We start from the raw sequence: 15,674 nt of genomic DNA, 5'->3' as shown, positions 1-15,674 counted from the left end.
AAAAACATAAATTACGAATAAATGTTTGATAACACAGCTTTTTTTTATTCTAGGCGCGAAGTTACCGATTTTAGAAGCAATACCCAAACGCCCATGTTTTTCTCGGCACGTTCGATCGCATATGCTAATGGTCTTTTTTATTGGACTAATGGCCAAGAAATGCTTACAGAAGAATATCACGATCAAAGTGACAGTTATTTTCACAATGAATATCCTCTAGCATATAACACTAAAACTGTGGCAACCAGACAAGTCCTAGTCGCGCTAAGAAGCTGTCAGCCAATTCCTGTTCCTGTTAATCCTCCTTTAGGTGTTCAAAGCGTAATGGGAATAAACAGAGCAAAAGTTTCGTGGTCGCCTCCTCATCTTCTAGGTCATCAAGGAACAGGGGCCTGGCAGCAATGGACATTTCATTTACAGTTGACAGAACCGCTATCTGGTGAAATTATTAAAATGTTAGTTACATACAGTAATATAAAATAAATTTATTTTCTTAAACTTTCTTTTTTTCATGTATCTTTACCAAATTTCAGCGAAAACATTAATGAATCAATGTACAGCGTCGAAAACTTGATCCAGGATACCGAGTATGTTATTCGAGTTGCAGCTGTAACGGAGTCTGGATCAGGGCCGTGGTCATCAGAGTTTGTTGGGAAAACATTGACATTCTCTCCTACCACATTGCAAAGTACTTTATTGTGGTCAGGACCCGACGGACTTTTGCAAACTGATTTGACTGGAGACAAATTACAGACTCTTATACACAGGTAAACAGTTAAATATATTAAACTTTAAGCGGCATTAAAAAAGGGGAAATCTCAATTCGTCTATAGATATATAATTACAAATATTTTATGTTTATTTCACTGTAACTTTTTGATTTATGAACCACAAAAAATATAATTTTGATGATTTATTTTACTCTGGATTCAGTACGTCCGCCTATTTCCATTGGTAGAACACATTGTTAAGTTTTTAATTAAAACGTACATTTAGACAAATTTGTCAGATCATTTTAATTTTATTTCGAAAATTTAAAATATGATTAAATTTTGTTTTCCAAACTTTCCAACAGGTCCCATCTGAAGAACTTGTACATCACCGACATTTCATGGTACAGAGATAAGCTTTACCTAGTAACAAATGCATCGACGGTAATGTGGTACAATACCACGACCCATGAAAAGGGAATAATGCCCAATATGGACAATGTCGGAAGCTTAGCAGTGGATTTTGTCGGGAAAAAGATTTATTGGTCAAATCCTAAGCAACAATTGGTAGGTAAAATTGTAACTTCATTTTGAGGTGTATATAAAGATGTCAGTTTATAGTTTAAGTGCGGGATAACATATAACGATTGTCGATTTCGTTTATAGAAATGTGTAAAATGCATGAAAATTATATATGTATTCAATTTATCACGTGACTAATAATTGACATAATTTGTCGACAATACCCACATCATATTTATTTATATGTTATATATCATTGCCGTGGAGTACCGGCTTAGAATAGTACTCCCCCAATCTCATCCCGTGGGTGTCGTAAGAGGCGACTGAGGGACGGGGAAAAGGGGGGATGGGCAGCAGCGTCCCCCCTCCCATAAACATCTTACCCCCTACTGCGCTCGCCAACACGCCTGCCCAGCGCGGCGAGTATGGGTAAACCCCTCCCTTAATGGCAGATGCGCCCAAAAAAAGGCCCCCAGTTACCGGCAAGCCCGCTAGGCCCGACCAAGGTAGCGGTCGCGGTATCGGCAGGGCAGGGGGTGCTAAGAATCACCGGTTCACGGCAGGCTACCGTATAAAACGACTGAAAATGGCAACGTATAATGGACGCTCGATGAGGCTGGACCATCACCTCGCCGAATTAGAAGTAGAGTTAAGTCATATAAACTGGCATATACTGGGGTTATCTGAAGTCCGAAGACAGGGGGAGGACACGATAACTCTAGAGTCCGGTAACTTACTCTACTTCCGCGAAGGTGATAACCTCTCCCAGGGTGGTGTCGGTTTTCTAGTCAAAAAGGATCTCATTAGCAGCATTGTGGAAATCAGTAGTGTGTCGAACCGGGTAGCGTACCTTGTCCTAAAACTTTCCGACAGGTACTCCCTGAAGGTTGTACAGGTATATGCGCCAACTTCGACATACTCTGATGATGTGGTCGAAGCGATGTACGAGGACATCGCAAAGGCCCTCAACGACACCTCGAGGGCCCACTACAATGTTGTTATGGGAGACTTTAATGCTAAAGTGGGAGTACAAGATAGCGGTGAATCGAAAGTCGGACCTTACGGCTTGGGCTGCAGAAATCACAGGGGGCAAATGCTGGTAAACTTTCTCGAGGCGCAGGGGCTTTTTTTGATGAATTCTTTCTTTCAAAAAAAGCCTCAGAGGAGGTGGACCTGGCGAAGCCCCGATAACGTGACAAGGAACGAGATAGACTTTATCATTTCGAATAAAAGGCACATATTTAGAGATGTTTCAGTGATCAACAAGTTTAATACCGGAAGTGATCACCGCTTGGTTCGAGGCACTCTAAATATCAACTTAAAAGCCGAAAGATCGAGAATGATGAGGTCTACTCTCCGACCTACCATGCTCCAAGCTGCTCAAGGCTCCGAAAAGTTCCAAATGGAACTTCAAAATCAATTCACCGCGTTGGAAACCATAAGCAGCATTGATGAGAGAACCGACACGCTGGTCAAAATACTGCAAAACACATCCCGCAAGTGTTTTCCGCCACAGAGAAGAGACAACGCACCAAAACTCTCTGCTGAGACACTCGAGCTCATGAGAAAACGACGAGAACTACCATCGTTTTTGTCAGATAAGGCCTTAAACCGAACAATAAAAACGCTGACGCGACGCGATCTCCGACGCTCCAATACCCGTGCCATCAAGGCTGCGATTGAGCAAAATCGGGGATCGAAAGTGTTCGCTCGCAAGTTTGGAAGGCCGCGTCTGACAAAACTTAAAACTGAAAATGGTGGGGTCGTTACCTCTAGGCCTGAGATTATCGGAGAAGTAGAGAGGTTTTATGGGCAGTTGTTCTCTTCAAGATCGGATAAACCCGTGGGAATCAGTATTGATGACCAGCGCGCCCCTCTTTTGCGCCATTACTCCGAGGAGCTCCCGGTCGTTGACCAAGGAGAGATTAGGGCGGCTCTAGAACAGCTTAAAAACAACAAAGCTCCGGGAGATGACGGAATCACAACAGAGTTGCTTAAGGCAGGCGGGACTCCGGTCCTGAAAGAGCTAGCAAGCCTCTTTAATTCCGTCATCCAACATGGCAAGACCCCGGAAACGTGGAGCGGGAGTGAGGTGGTACTGTTTTTCAAGAAAGGTGATAAAACCCTCTTGAAAAACTACAGACCAATCTCCCTCCTGAGTCACGTGTATAAGCTGTTCTCAAGAGTCGTCACGAACCGTCTCGCCAGACGACTTGACGAGTTCCAGCCCCCAGAGCAAGCCGGCTTTCGATCAGGCTACAGCACCGTGGACCACATCCATACTGTTCGGCAGATTGTGCAGAAGACCGAAGAGTACAATCAGCCGCTGTGTATGGCATTTGTGGACTACGAGAAAGCCTTCGACTCCATCGAAACCTGGGCAGTGCTCGACTCATTGCAGAGATGTCATATCGATTGGAGATATATCGAGGTACTGAGATGTCTGTACAACGCCGCTACAATGACTGTCCACATCCAGGACTGTAAGACGAAGGCGATCCAACTGCGCAGAGGGGTGAGACAGGGGGTGATGTAATATCCCCGAAACGGTTCACCAACGCGTTGGAAGACGTTTTCAAAACGCTGGATTGGACTAGGTATGGAGTCAATGTAAACGGCGAGTACATCTCACACCTTCGATTTGCCGACGATATCGTCATCATAGCAGAGTCGCTGGAACAACTCACCGAAATGCTGCGTAGCCTAAGCGAGTCTTCCCGGTGTGTCGGTCTCGGTATGAACTTGGACAAGACCAAGGTCATGTTCAATAGGCATGTCGTGCCGGGACCGATATACGTCGAGGGGAAACCTCTCGAAGTTGTTAGTGAATATACCTACCTAGGACAGATAATACAAGTCGGTAGGAACAACTTCGAGAAGGAAGCCGATCGAAGAATTCGCTTGGGATGGGCAGCATTTGGCAACCTTCGTCAAGTCCTCAAGTCGTCTATACCGCAATGTTTGAAGACGAAAGTCTTCAACCAATGCGTCTTACCTGCCATGACATACGGTGCCGAAACGTGGACACTAACTGCGGGACTAGTCCACAAATTCAAAGTCGCTCAGCGTGCTATGGAGCGAGCTATGCTCGGAGTATCTTTGAAGGATAAGATCAGAAATGAGATTATCCGGAAAAGAACCGGAGTCACCGACATAGCTTGCAAAATTAGCAGGCTGAAGTGGCAGTGGGCTGGTCACGTATGTCGTAGGACCGATGGCCGTTGGAGCAGACGAGTCCTAGAGTGGAGACCGCGAATCGGCAAGCGCAGCGTAGGGCGCCCTCCAGCCAGGTGGACCGACGACCTTAAGAAGGTGGCGGGCACCAACTGGATGCGGAAGGCGGAGGACAGGGAGCTTTGGCGCACCTTGGGAGAGGCCTATGTTCAGCAGTGGACAACGATTGGCTGTTGATTGATTGATTGATGATTGATATCATTGAATATCTTTTGAGGCGATACTGGTTACAATATTGCTTATAATTAAGACACTATACGTCTTAGTGTTAAATCTTGCCAGACTTCACACGCCTACTTGGTGCTAGTTATTTCCTAAATTAGATAATTTGCCGATTTTTAGATAACGCGAGGGAACTTTGATGGTGGTAACAGGGAACCCGTTCCTATAGTAACTGTTGCAAAAGAACTCACCATTGACTCATTGGGAGCCTACATATACTGGAACACAGGCCACGCCGTGGAGGCTGCACGTTTAAATGGAGAAAACAAAATTATTTATTATCCAGCACAATTGTTTAGTGGGAAACAAGGTGCGTACAGAACACATACTAACAAGGTCATTCCAATATTATTTTAGTTTTTGAAAAATATATTTTTTTCTATTGTTTACAGTTATGGGATTAACGGTAGACTTAGAAAACAAATGGTTGTATTGGTTAGTCAGAAGTTATGATGGGTCGGAATTGCATCGAGCACAGACAGCAGACCAAATATCACTTGGAACGAATGAGGTTTGATATTATAATAAACATAATTGTGATTTAATTTGTGTGTTTACGTAATTTTATAATATAATGGGGTAAAATTTCAGGTCTCTGGATCATTAGTAACACGTTTGTCAGGAACGGCGACCCTCGGACCACTATGCTATTTTAGTGGGAGACTGGTGTGGGTACAGGACGCGTCCAGGGCAGTCGTGTCCGATTTAGCGGGAAAATACACAGCCGAGCTCATCCCACGCGTCCATGTAATCGCTGTAAGGGACCCCACGCTACATAAAGACAGTGGTAAGTTTAAACGTTATTATATATGAAGAAAAATTTAGAAACTTCATATTGACTTAACATCATAGGATATTTCGGTTCAAAGAGTCAAGCTTTAGTTGATTTTGGCTTATTTAAATGTATTTTAGAGTCGCTCGTCGCTATTCCGGAGACAATAAACGCGACTTCAATCAAGGTGGAGGGCGAATGGGACAAGTTCAACGTGACGTGGGCCCCGGCGGTGCGTGTCAACGTCAACAATAGCAGAGTGTACTACGACGTCAGCTTACACTTTCATGGACAGTACAAAATTGAGGTGAGCAAAAACACACTCTACTGGCTCTATCCCATTAATTTTTGTTATTGTATAAAAACTATACACAATTTATATGATATATTTTTTGTACATAAGCTCTTGAGAAATTTTGAAATAAAAATACATGAAAATTGTTTCTCATAAGTGTTTACATACGAGATTCTTAAGTCCGAACAAACTCCTTAAATCGTAGTACGAATGTTTTCTCTATCAGCCTCTTTTTTCCACTTCCACGACATGGAATAATAATTCTACTAATGCAAAATGACTACTCGTTCGCAGAGGACAGTGGACGTGGCGTGGGTGGAGCTGTCGTCGCGGGCGGTGTCGCCGTACAGCAGCATGGACGTGACGGTGCGCGCGCACACGCAGTGGGGCGGCGGCGCGGCGGCGCGCGCGGCGCTGCGCACGCCGCAGGCGGCCCCCGCCGCGCCGCGCGCGCCGCGCGTCTACGTGCACGCCGCGCACAGGTACGAGCCATTGTTCTGAGATCTACTACAATCATATTATACTGCAAATCTCGAGGACCCAGATTCCACTCGGATGGGACCCATAGTTAGTTATAAATTTTTTTATTACACTCCTGTGCTTCGGAAAGTACATAAAGCTATTAATCCTAATATCTCACTGAATTTGACCACACCATAACACTTCCTGCGCTTACTATCCCTGCCTGCCTTATTTACTTACTATATACCTGGGATTGGCCGTACCGTACCGTAACAGCCTGTGAACGTCCCACTGCTGGGCTAAAGGCCTCCGCACCTCTTTTTGAGGAGAAGGTTTGGAGCTTATTCCACCACGCTGCTCCAATGCGGGTTGGTGGAATACACATGTGGCAGAATTTCAGTGAAATTAGACACATGCAGGTTTCCTCACGATGTTTTCCTTCACCGTCAAGCACGAGATGAATTATAATCACAAATTAAGCACATGAAAATTCAGTGGTGCTTGCCCGGGTTTGAACCCACGATCATCGGTTAAGATTCACGCGTTCTTACCACTAGGCCATCTCTCTAAGTGGGATTGGCCACTGTTACCAAAATATGGTTAAAAGATTAAAATTTCTCGTAGCATTTATGTGACTGCGTAAAATAATTAAATAAGTTGCACAAACATTCCACAGCGGCGGCCCGTTGACTGCTACTTTCCGTTGGCAGTCTCCGAGCAGGAGCAATGGCGTGGTGCGCGGTTACGAGGCCCAGTGCTGGGCAGTAGGCGCGCGTGCAGCACCCGCCAAGCCATCCGCCTGTGCCGACGCGCGCCTGTCGCCGCTGCACACGCAGCTCATGCTGCGGGACTTAGCACCTGCTTCCACCTACTATTTCCAGGTAAGATTTTATAAAGTTATTATAACATGTTTAATTGAGAAATATAATAATAGGTTTATTATAAATTGATTGAATACTAATACTATCATATTTAACTTGACGCCCTTCTCAGTTCATATTATCACCCAAGCATCCAAATTACACAGTATGTAATAAGTTCCTTCCATAGTAACCTATATTTTCATACTAAAGCGTTTAAGATAAATCATTGTGCCCTTGATAAAAACTTTCATTTATAGGTTCGAGCGTTTACTGATGCTGGGTTCGGGCAATACTCCGAAATTGTCTCGGCTTCATCTGATGACATTAATCCCATTCCGAGAGTAATGATATCATCCCAAGAGTCGATTAAAGTTGTTGATTTGGACTCAGGAGAAAGCGAAATAATACCAAAGAGTACTGGAGTGCCGATAGACTTCGATGTCGCTATCGAAGAAAACGTTGCTTACTGGGTTAACAATTTAGAAGAAATGTTCTCATCATGGATCGATGGAAGCGGAAATTTTAAGGTTCGTGTTTTACTATTTTAAGTAAATTTAACTCTCAATCGCTCAACTGTATAAGTGTCTAGAGATGTGAAACTTGAATGTTCAATCCTTACCCCTTGGGCTATTATGTTACCGCTTTAACACAACAGTTATTAATGCTTAATTAGATAGGAAAATAGGATTCTAATTAATGCTCTAAAAACCAGCATTGCTAAAACGCCTTTCTATATATAAATAGGTATTTCTATATTTTTGTAGAAAATAAATGATGTATTTGTTTAATTTGCCTTAATTTATTTTAGCTAACGTCAATCAACGGCACTGCGGGTAGTATATGTGTGGATTGGATCAGTCGCTCGGTCTACTGGACCCAACGAGAGTTAGCATCTACGGAGTCCTATGTGATGTATCGAGCTAACTTAGGCATTGCTAACTCCCGACCACACGTGACGCGAGTGTTGACTAGGAAACAACCGATATACAGTTTGCAGATTGCTCCTTTGTTAGGGTAAGTTACAGCTTTTAAATATCCTTCAGCTTTGTTATATCTAATACCCTTAGTTTAACTCCCACAACATATGTACCTATTGCAGATCCTTATACTGGTACGAAGAAAACAGTCACCCTGGCTTCGGAGTTCTAATGACTTCAAAAACAGACGGCAATAATATCAGAACATTTTTTAATAACACAGACGAAGAGGTATCTTCATCCGATTTTCAACAGTGCAATTGTCCTGACAATCCACAAATTGCAAATAGCTTCGTAATTGACTTGACAAGTAGTAACTTGGAATTGTATTGGGTGGATCCTTGGACTCATCGTATTATCGTGTCCGATCTACACGGTTGCTCTTGTAGAGTAGTCATTGATGCTACAGAGAAAAAAAAATATGGATTTACACCAATGTCAATAACTGTAGACAGCAAGTATATTTACTGGTACAATTCAACCGAGAAGAATATTTACTATACAAGCAAATTGAAGAAAAATAAAGTTGAACAAGTCAAGACCACGTTTGGCTACAAAATAATGGCGCTAGACCCAGCCAGCCAGCCGTACCCTCCTCAATTATGTTTATTTCCAAGCCTACAGAAACTGCATCCAAACACAGCGTCGGTTTCTGCAAACAGCATAACCCTTAAAATGCCGCCTGTAAACAAACCGAGTAAATGCCAAAAAATACTGTATGACATGACATCTACGGAATTTACTATATTTTATCGATTACACCTGAACAACGACACGTCCGTCTGTGACCGGGAGTCGTGTCCCTACGTCACAACTACCAGTAATAAAGTTGTCCTCACTGACTTAAAGCCGTTTACGAATTACTCTGTACTGCTCGAAGCCACCAACTATTACGCTAAGCTTTATGAAGTAAAGCCAATCGTTGGTACGCCAATTATCTTACAGACCGCAGCCAAAGGTATTTACTTAATTAAGTATACATATATTTAATGTACGTTATATATTTAATGTAAAATATAATAATAATTTTGACTGGAATTTTACTTTGACTGGTACATTTTTTCGTAGTTAATTAACTATATTTCTTATATTTCAGCTCCGACTGCTCCAATCGGAGTCACAGGAGTAGTGTTAAGTCCAGTGCTAGCTCGAATAGAATGGACCCCAAGTCCCGGACTGCTGTACGAGTTACACTGGAGGACAGACGATTCAGCGTCTCTCTCACATAAATTAATAGGTAATACACCTCTTACAATATCCAACTTGTATTTGCAACAATAAAAAAAATGATTTCACAACCACAATAGCCCGGAATGATATTATTCAAATATTCAAAATTACAAAATGTTGTATGTGCCATATTTATTATTACGTATGTGTTATCGGACGTGTATTACGTCGACAACATACAACGTGTATATACTCGTATGTCGTCTCCGTTGTCGCTGGTTACTCTCACGAGGCCCGTGTCGCAGAGCACAACACGTTCGAGGTGCCGGCGGGCCGCAGCGCCGACATGTCGCGCCTGTCGCCCGCCACGCGCTACACGGTGTGGGTGCGCGCGCGCTCGCCGCACTCGGCCGTGGCGGCGGACAGCGCGCCGCTGCGCCTGCGCACCTTCCCCTCCCCCGCGCCGCTCGCGCTGCACGCCGCGCGCGCCTACAGCCTCGTCGTCGTGTGGCCGCCGCCCACCGCCTACCGCATCCACGAGTGAGTCCCGCTCCCGAGCCGACCGACGCCGTACTCGTCGTCGCGTCGTCGCGTCGTCGCACCCGCACTCATTAAAACGAGAGTTTCGCTCCAGATACGCCGTGCAATATACGGAGGCATCGAGTTCCGGCGACGAGTGGAAGTCGTGTGAGCTGAGCGGGAACGCGGAGTGGTCGGCGAAGGATCTGCGGCCCCGCACCCGCTACCGCTTCCGCCTGCGCCTGCAGTACGTGCCGAACTCTTCGCCGTACCACTGGCCGCCCGACGACCGGTTCACTTACGAAACTATCGGTAAGAAAATGACGACTTCCGACGACGGCATGTTCTCATTTCGAATTTGGAATGATATTCTTACAGCGAAATAGTAGACTAGAGAATAACGGTGTCTGGTGGACACACTAATATTCAGGTAAAACCTACTGGTATGATTGATAGAAACCAACGAATGTTATCTTGGCTTTATTAGCTGGGCCAAGGTGCTAAACTCCTAATTTAAATTAGCAGTTTGTGAATTATAACCGGCTTGACCGGCAGAGTTTATCCTTCAAATGCTATAATGAGTGTGCTCGCCAGGCGACGTGCCGGGCCCGCCGGGCGCGCCGCGCGTGGAGGCGGTGGGCGAGCGCGTGCTGCGCGCGTGGTGGGCCGAGCCCGACGCGCACGGCTCGCCCGTGGTCGCCTACCGCGTGTGGGGCCGGCCGATCGGCAGGTAACGTACTGTGTGCCTATACCTACACAAATTTGTATTTTGCAAAGACTTTTCTAAAATAACATTACATTATCTTAGTTAAGATAAGCCTCTTGTGTAAATATTTCAATTTCAACAATTGAAAAAGTCGATATATTATTGCAGGATAAATTACGTCGACGACAACGTGACACAGAACATAAGCGACCTGCTGCCGGCCAACGTCCCCGACGACGTCGACGACGAGATGAAGCAGCGCATCGTACGCGAGGGACTCGAACTGCTCCACAACGGAACCGGTACGAAACCATCTCAATTTTTTTTATTTACTTGTGTACAAAAATCTTACTACGTGGAATGGCTTTGTGCGAACCCGTCTGGGTAGGAACCACTCATCAGATATTCTACCAGTGCCAGTGTAACTACAGGCACAAGGGACATAACATTTTCGTTTCCAAGATTGGCGGCGCATTGGTGAAATAAGAAATGGTTAATATTTCTTACATCGCCAATGCCTATGGACGTCGAGGACCATTTAACATCATGTGGCCCATTAGCCCGTCCGCCTAACTATAACGTCAAATTAACAACTTGAAATAACACTATTCATTTTAATTTTTTTGATTTTTATTCAAATTTAATAACATTAATTATATTTTTTATCACTATGACCTCGCGATATTTTATTGTACAAAAATAAAAGTATGTGCAAACCCAGAGGAACTGTGTTAGCTCATTATCATATTCCGACGGGACCTAACCCTGTGCTCGTACGCCCTGGCCCCCCACAGAGTCGTACTGGGTGGTGGGTGCGGGCGCGCTGTCGGCGGGCTACTGGGCGCGCGTGCAGGCGCGCAACGGCTACGGGTGGGGCGCGCTGTCGGCGGCGGGCGAGCTGCAGGCGGCGCACGCGGCGCGCCCGCTGCCGGCCGCGCTGGCCGTGGCGGGCGCCGCGCTGGCCGCGCTCGCGCTGGCCGCCGGCGCCGCCGCTACGTGCGGTGAGACACTTCGCTATCTCAATATTTTGCAAGCTTTTCTTTTATAAATTTGTGAATTTTTGTTGGTCAGCAGTCTGAAGGTCAGTCGGGATGACAATCTGATGTCAATAGTGGAAGTCCTGATTTACAAATAACAGTTATTTGTTAGCCCATGGAATATCACCCTCCACCGGCTTATAGTTATGTCCTCCGAGTATGTCCTCCTCGAAGGAATCCATGACGACGAATACCCTAGGCACTTGGACATTTGAGGTTCACTTTGAAATTATATTATTTCGAGCCGGGGCCCTAGGCCGGTACTTGTCGGCCTAAGCATTCATCTGGGACTGAATAAGGAAATAGTGACACTAGTACTGCATGTACTACTTTGTTTTAATTTCATCACCCGCTAGGTACCAATGTCTAGCACATGACTTATTTGTTTAGCTTCATTTCCTTTTATTCAAATCAGCTGTGCCGGATATGTCGTATCGTCTACTTGATATGAAATATTTATTAATACCATTAAACTACGCGTTTAATATTGTACGGATTATTGAACAAGACAATTAGGTATCATCTAATCTTTCGTTTCTTTACATTATTACAAATTACCAAGTGTATTTTTTTTAACAGCATATAATAATAGAACCAAGAAGAAAGCTGCAATAGAAAGTCAACTAACTACTAATATTGTGAGAAGGGGGCCCGATGTGGAGCTGGCAACTCTACGACAACTTCCGATCAGACATTCCACAAATATTTTATACAACCAGGTATTTATTATGATTATGACGATAATGGACAAATTCCGTTTATTAAGTAATTCTAAAGTTAATCTATATTGTACTTCAGGGTGTCCACTGTCCATCGGACGCGGAACTAGCCAGCTTACCACACATAAGGCGGGAACAGATCACTCTCACCAAATTCCTAGGCTCGGGCGCCTTCGGTGAGGTGTTCGAGGGTGTCGCGCGACAGATAAACAACAGCAACACCGACACTAAAGTTGCTGTTAAAGTAAGTTAATATTGGAGATCATCTTTAAATGTATCGTAGTCAACTACAGCGTAGTCAAGCAGGTTCTATGATTTTTGTTTAATGGCGATACTAATCGTAGCATGTCCGCGTATTTAAATTAATATTACGAGCGCAATAATGTATTGAGGACACATTCAATTTGCATAATTTTCACAAATATACGCAATTGAGAAATAAATGTTTCTGTCCACTTATTACCCTAAATGAGTCAGATAAGACTAATATTTGCGTCGACCTACCACTTTTCATTTTGCTCGACTTGTTTTTCATAACGGAATCAATGAAGTAAAAACATCATTATAACAAAATGTGGTTATTCAGACACTCCGTAAAGGCGCAACAGAACAAGAAAAGACTGAATTCCTGAAAGAGGCGGCGCTGATGTCCAATTTCAAACACGAGCACATCCTGCGACTGCTGGGCGTCTGTCTCGATAACGACCCCAACTACATTATCATGGAGCTAATGGAAGGAGGCGACCTTCTCAGCTATCTTCGATCGAAAAGAACTTCACTGGTACGTCGATCGTCTTTTTATAATCGTTTAGCATTTCGATAAGACGTGATAAATGATAAGCATTTGATCATATACTCTTAATCATCATCGTGGTACCTTGACTTCTCTGAAAACGTGCGCGGTTGCAGTATACGGCGTCGTCGCTGACGCTGCTGGACCTGCTGAACATGTGCGTGGACGTGACGAAGGGCTGCCGCTACCTGGAGGAGATGCACTTCGTGCACCGCGACCTGGCTTGCCGGAACTGCCTCGTGAGCACGCGAGGGCCCGCGCGCGTCGTCAAGATCGGAGACTTCGGCCTCGCCCGCGACATCTACAAGAACGACTACTACCGCAAGGAGGGCGAAGGTGCGTCACACCACTGTCTAAACCTCCCGTGTATTCGTTACCTCTCAGGCCAGGCTCTGATTCGCTTGTGTCGTTGCAGGTCTGCTGCCGGTCCGCTGGATGGCGGTGGAGTGTCTCGTGGACGGCGTGTTCTCTTGTCAATCCGACGTGTGGGCGTGGGGCGTCCTCTGCTGGGAGGTATAAATTCTCATTCTTGAAAAAGATTTCATTTGTATCCAACATCGAAAAAAATTAGGCTTCAAAAATACTTTCGAATTTAATAAAGAAAGCCTACAAAATCACAATTTTGTAGGCTTTAATTGAGCTGTAAATACACATAGGACCAATGTGAAATACTTTGTAGTATACAAAGTATTTCGATAGAATAATTGGTGAACGGGTCAGTGTACTTCTAAATTGAAAGATTTTGACTTATGTTTGTATGCTGAAGGTGCTTTCGCTGGGCCAGCAGCCCTACCCCGCGCGCACCAACCGCCAGGTGCTGGCACTGGTCCGCGCCGGGGGGACGCCCGACCGCCCGCCAAACTGTCCCTCCGCATTGTGAGTACTCTTAGGAAATTTGCACTTGGATATAGTTAATACGCAACAATATAGGCTAATTTGGTTATAGCATGACAGTGTTTTCTTAATTTCCTAGGTACCGTCGCCTTAAAACATTACAATCTTATAATGTATATATATAGCTTTTCCAAATCGTCTTGAATTATAGTGTCTATAAGAATTGGTGTTATAAATAATTATACTAAAAATATTTGCAGCTACGAGTTGTTACAAAAATGCTGGAGTTACTCCGCCGAAGCGCGGCCGTCATTCCGCCACTGCCTCGAAGTGGTAACGGCGCTGCGGGACAAGACGTCCCCCAACATCACCCTCACGGCCACCGCGGAGCCCGCCCCGCACTACCTCACGCTTCTCGGAGATGGTAAGTCAATATATTCATTTAATTTATATGAATAAAAAAAACTATTTCTTGAATTGAACATAAACTTAACTTGTAAGAAAAGGTAAGTAACTAAAATTGTGAGTCCGCGTCTTGCAAGCATGAATTCTTGATATTTTTATTAAATTGTCCAAGCCTTTATATAATCGGTAAAAAATACCGTTTTTTATCTACATGTAATTAATTAAATCTAAAATCATATCTACCGACTTTCTTATCGGTTTTTCTTAGAGAATTTGTGATCTGAAATAGCAACATTTAATTGATCTAGTCAATTTAAACATAAATAAATTATATTTTTATTCCAATAATAAGCATGCTATTTTATCAAATAGTCGAGCATGCTCAAAAAGCGCAATGTGCCTAAAAATGTAACTAAACAATCCATTATGAAACGAGCCTTACTAACTAGTATGTTGCATGCACGCATGTTCAGATGCCGTCGACAACCGCACCTACCTGCTGGACGAAAACGGCAATGCTCTAGGTCAGTAATATAACCTTCATTGCATTACATTTGTACGAATACTTTAGTTGTAAGAAACATTTGATTGAACTTTTGTGTTCTGAGACATTGTCTTATTTAGAAAAAAAAAAACATAAATTACAGTGCCAAGTGGTGCTCTTAAAATTTATGTAGGCGCACGCCTCGTCACGCACCCTATATATATATATATATATATATATATATATATATATGGTCTCTATATACATGGTGCTATTGTTATATATGGCAACAACGTTACTTTTTCATGGTAACGTATCAAGTTTTTATCACCACAAAAGAAATCACTAGATTTGATAAAGCCTAAAGGTTTCATTTGTGTGTATAGGCATGATGACTGATTTTGAAATAACCTTCCATAATGTAGGTACACGTCTACTATTACTGAAAATAATTTTATTTCAGTAATAAACTAACTGTTTACGCAAATAATTGCCTTTTCATTTACCTATTTAGAATTTCGCTCGAAAACACCCGCAGGTGTCATGGCCCCTGCACGTGACGTCACGCCTCAGTAAACGACAGTAAACGTTGTATTGCAGACAGTATTGCTTATTTTCTAAGGTTAAAAATGAATTCCAAAGTTTGCCAGTGGTGTGCGGTTCCTCTGTGTAAAAATACATTCGAATGCCAACCAGATCGAAGAACAATCTACAGAAGCAGAACGTCCATATATATATATATATATATATATATATATATATATATATATATATATATAAGTAAGAAACGAAAGATGATGGTTTTTGAAGAATGTGAAAAGCAATTAAAGAAAGTATGGTTACAGAACATTTTGAAGAAATTACTTAAAAGTAAAAATTCTGACTGATAAAAATATTAGGGCTCTTCATATGCGAGTAATACTATATAGCTAACAGAAAAACCTATGATA

General features: G+C 43.5%; 1 protein-coding gene across 3 annotated transcripts in view; it reads left to right on the top strand.

Annotated features, from left to right (window-relative positions):
* Positions 1-15,674, top strand: part of LOC126772151 (proto-oncogene tyrosine-protein kinase ROS) — a 38,627-nt gene that overhangs the window by 21,914 nt on the left and 1,039 nt on the right. For 2 of the 3 annotated variants that reach the window (XM_050492332.1, XM_050492334.1), the window contains exons 11-36: positions 54-455; positions 534-767; positions 1,076-1,277; positions 4,809-4,998; positions 5,081-5,199; positions 5,280-5,475; positions 5,601-5,767; positions 6,050-6,237; positions 6,894-7,098; positions 7,338-7,607; positions 7,889-8,094; positions 8,180-9,015; positions 9,154-9,294; positions 9,533-9,767; positions 9,862-10,058; positions 10,341-10,476; positions 10,621-10,754; positions 11,247-11,453; positions 12,069-12,208; positions 12,288-12,452; positions 12,795-12,989; positions 13,118-13,337; positions 13,417-13,514; positions 13,768-13,877; positions 14,096-14,259; positions 14,714-14,764. In XM_050492332.1, coding sequence (XP_050348289.1) covers positions 54-455; positions 534-767; positions 1,076-1,277; positions 4,809-4,998; positions 5,081-5,199; positions 5,280-5,475; positions 5,601-5,767; positions 6,050-6,237; positions 6,894-7,098; positions 7,338-7,607; positions 7,889-8,094; positions 8,180-9,015; positions 9,154-9,294; positions 9,533-9,767; positions 9,862-10,058; positions 10,341-10,476; positions 10,621-10,754; positions 11,247-11,453; positions 12,069-12,208; positions 12,288-12,452; positions 12,795-12,989; positions 13,118-13,337; positions 13,417-13,514; positions 13,768-13,877; positions 14,096-14,259; positions 14,714-14,764 — 5,408 coding nt within the window. The remainder of the gene's footprint in view (positions 1-53; positions 456-533; positions 768-1,075; positions 1,278-4,808; positions 4,999-5,080; positions 5,200-5,279; positions 5,476-5,600; positions 5,768-6,049; positions 6,238-6,893; positions 7,099-7,337; positions 7,608-7,888; positions 8,095-8,179; positions 9,016-9,153; positions 9,295-9,532; positions 9,768-9,861; positions 10,059-10,340; positions 10,477-10,620; positions 10,755-11,246; positions 11,454-12,068; positions 12,209-12,287; positions 12,453-12,794; positions 12,990-13,117; positions 13,338-13,416; positions 13,515-13,767; positions 13,878-14,095; positions 14,260-14,713; positions 14,765-15,674) is intronic. The other variant, XM_050492333.1, reaches the window with a different exon arrangement.

The sequence above is a fragment of the Nymphalis io genome, chromosome 12 (genome assembly GCF_905147045.1).
Source record: "Nymphalis io chromosome 12, ilAglIoxx1.1, whole genome shotgun sequence".
Taxonomy (NCBI): Eukaryota; Metazoa; Arthropoda; class Insecta; order Lepidoptera; family Nymphalidae; genus Nymphalis; species Nymphalis io.
This window is presented reverse-complemented; position numbering and strand designations above follow the sequence as displayed.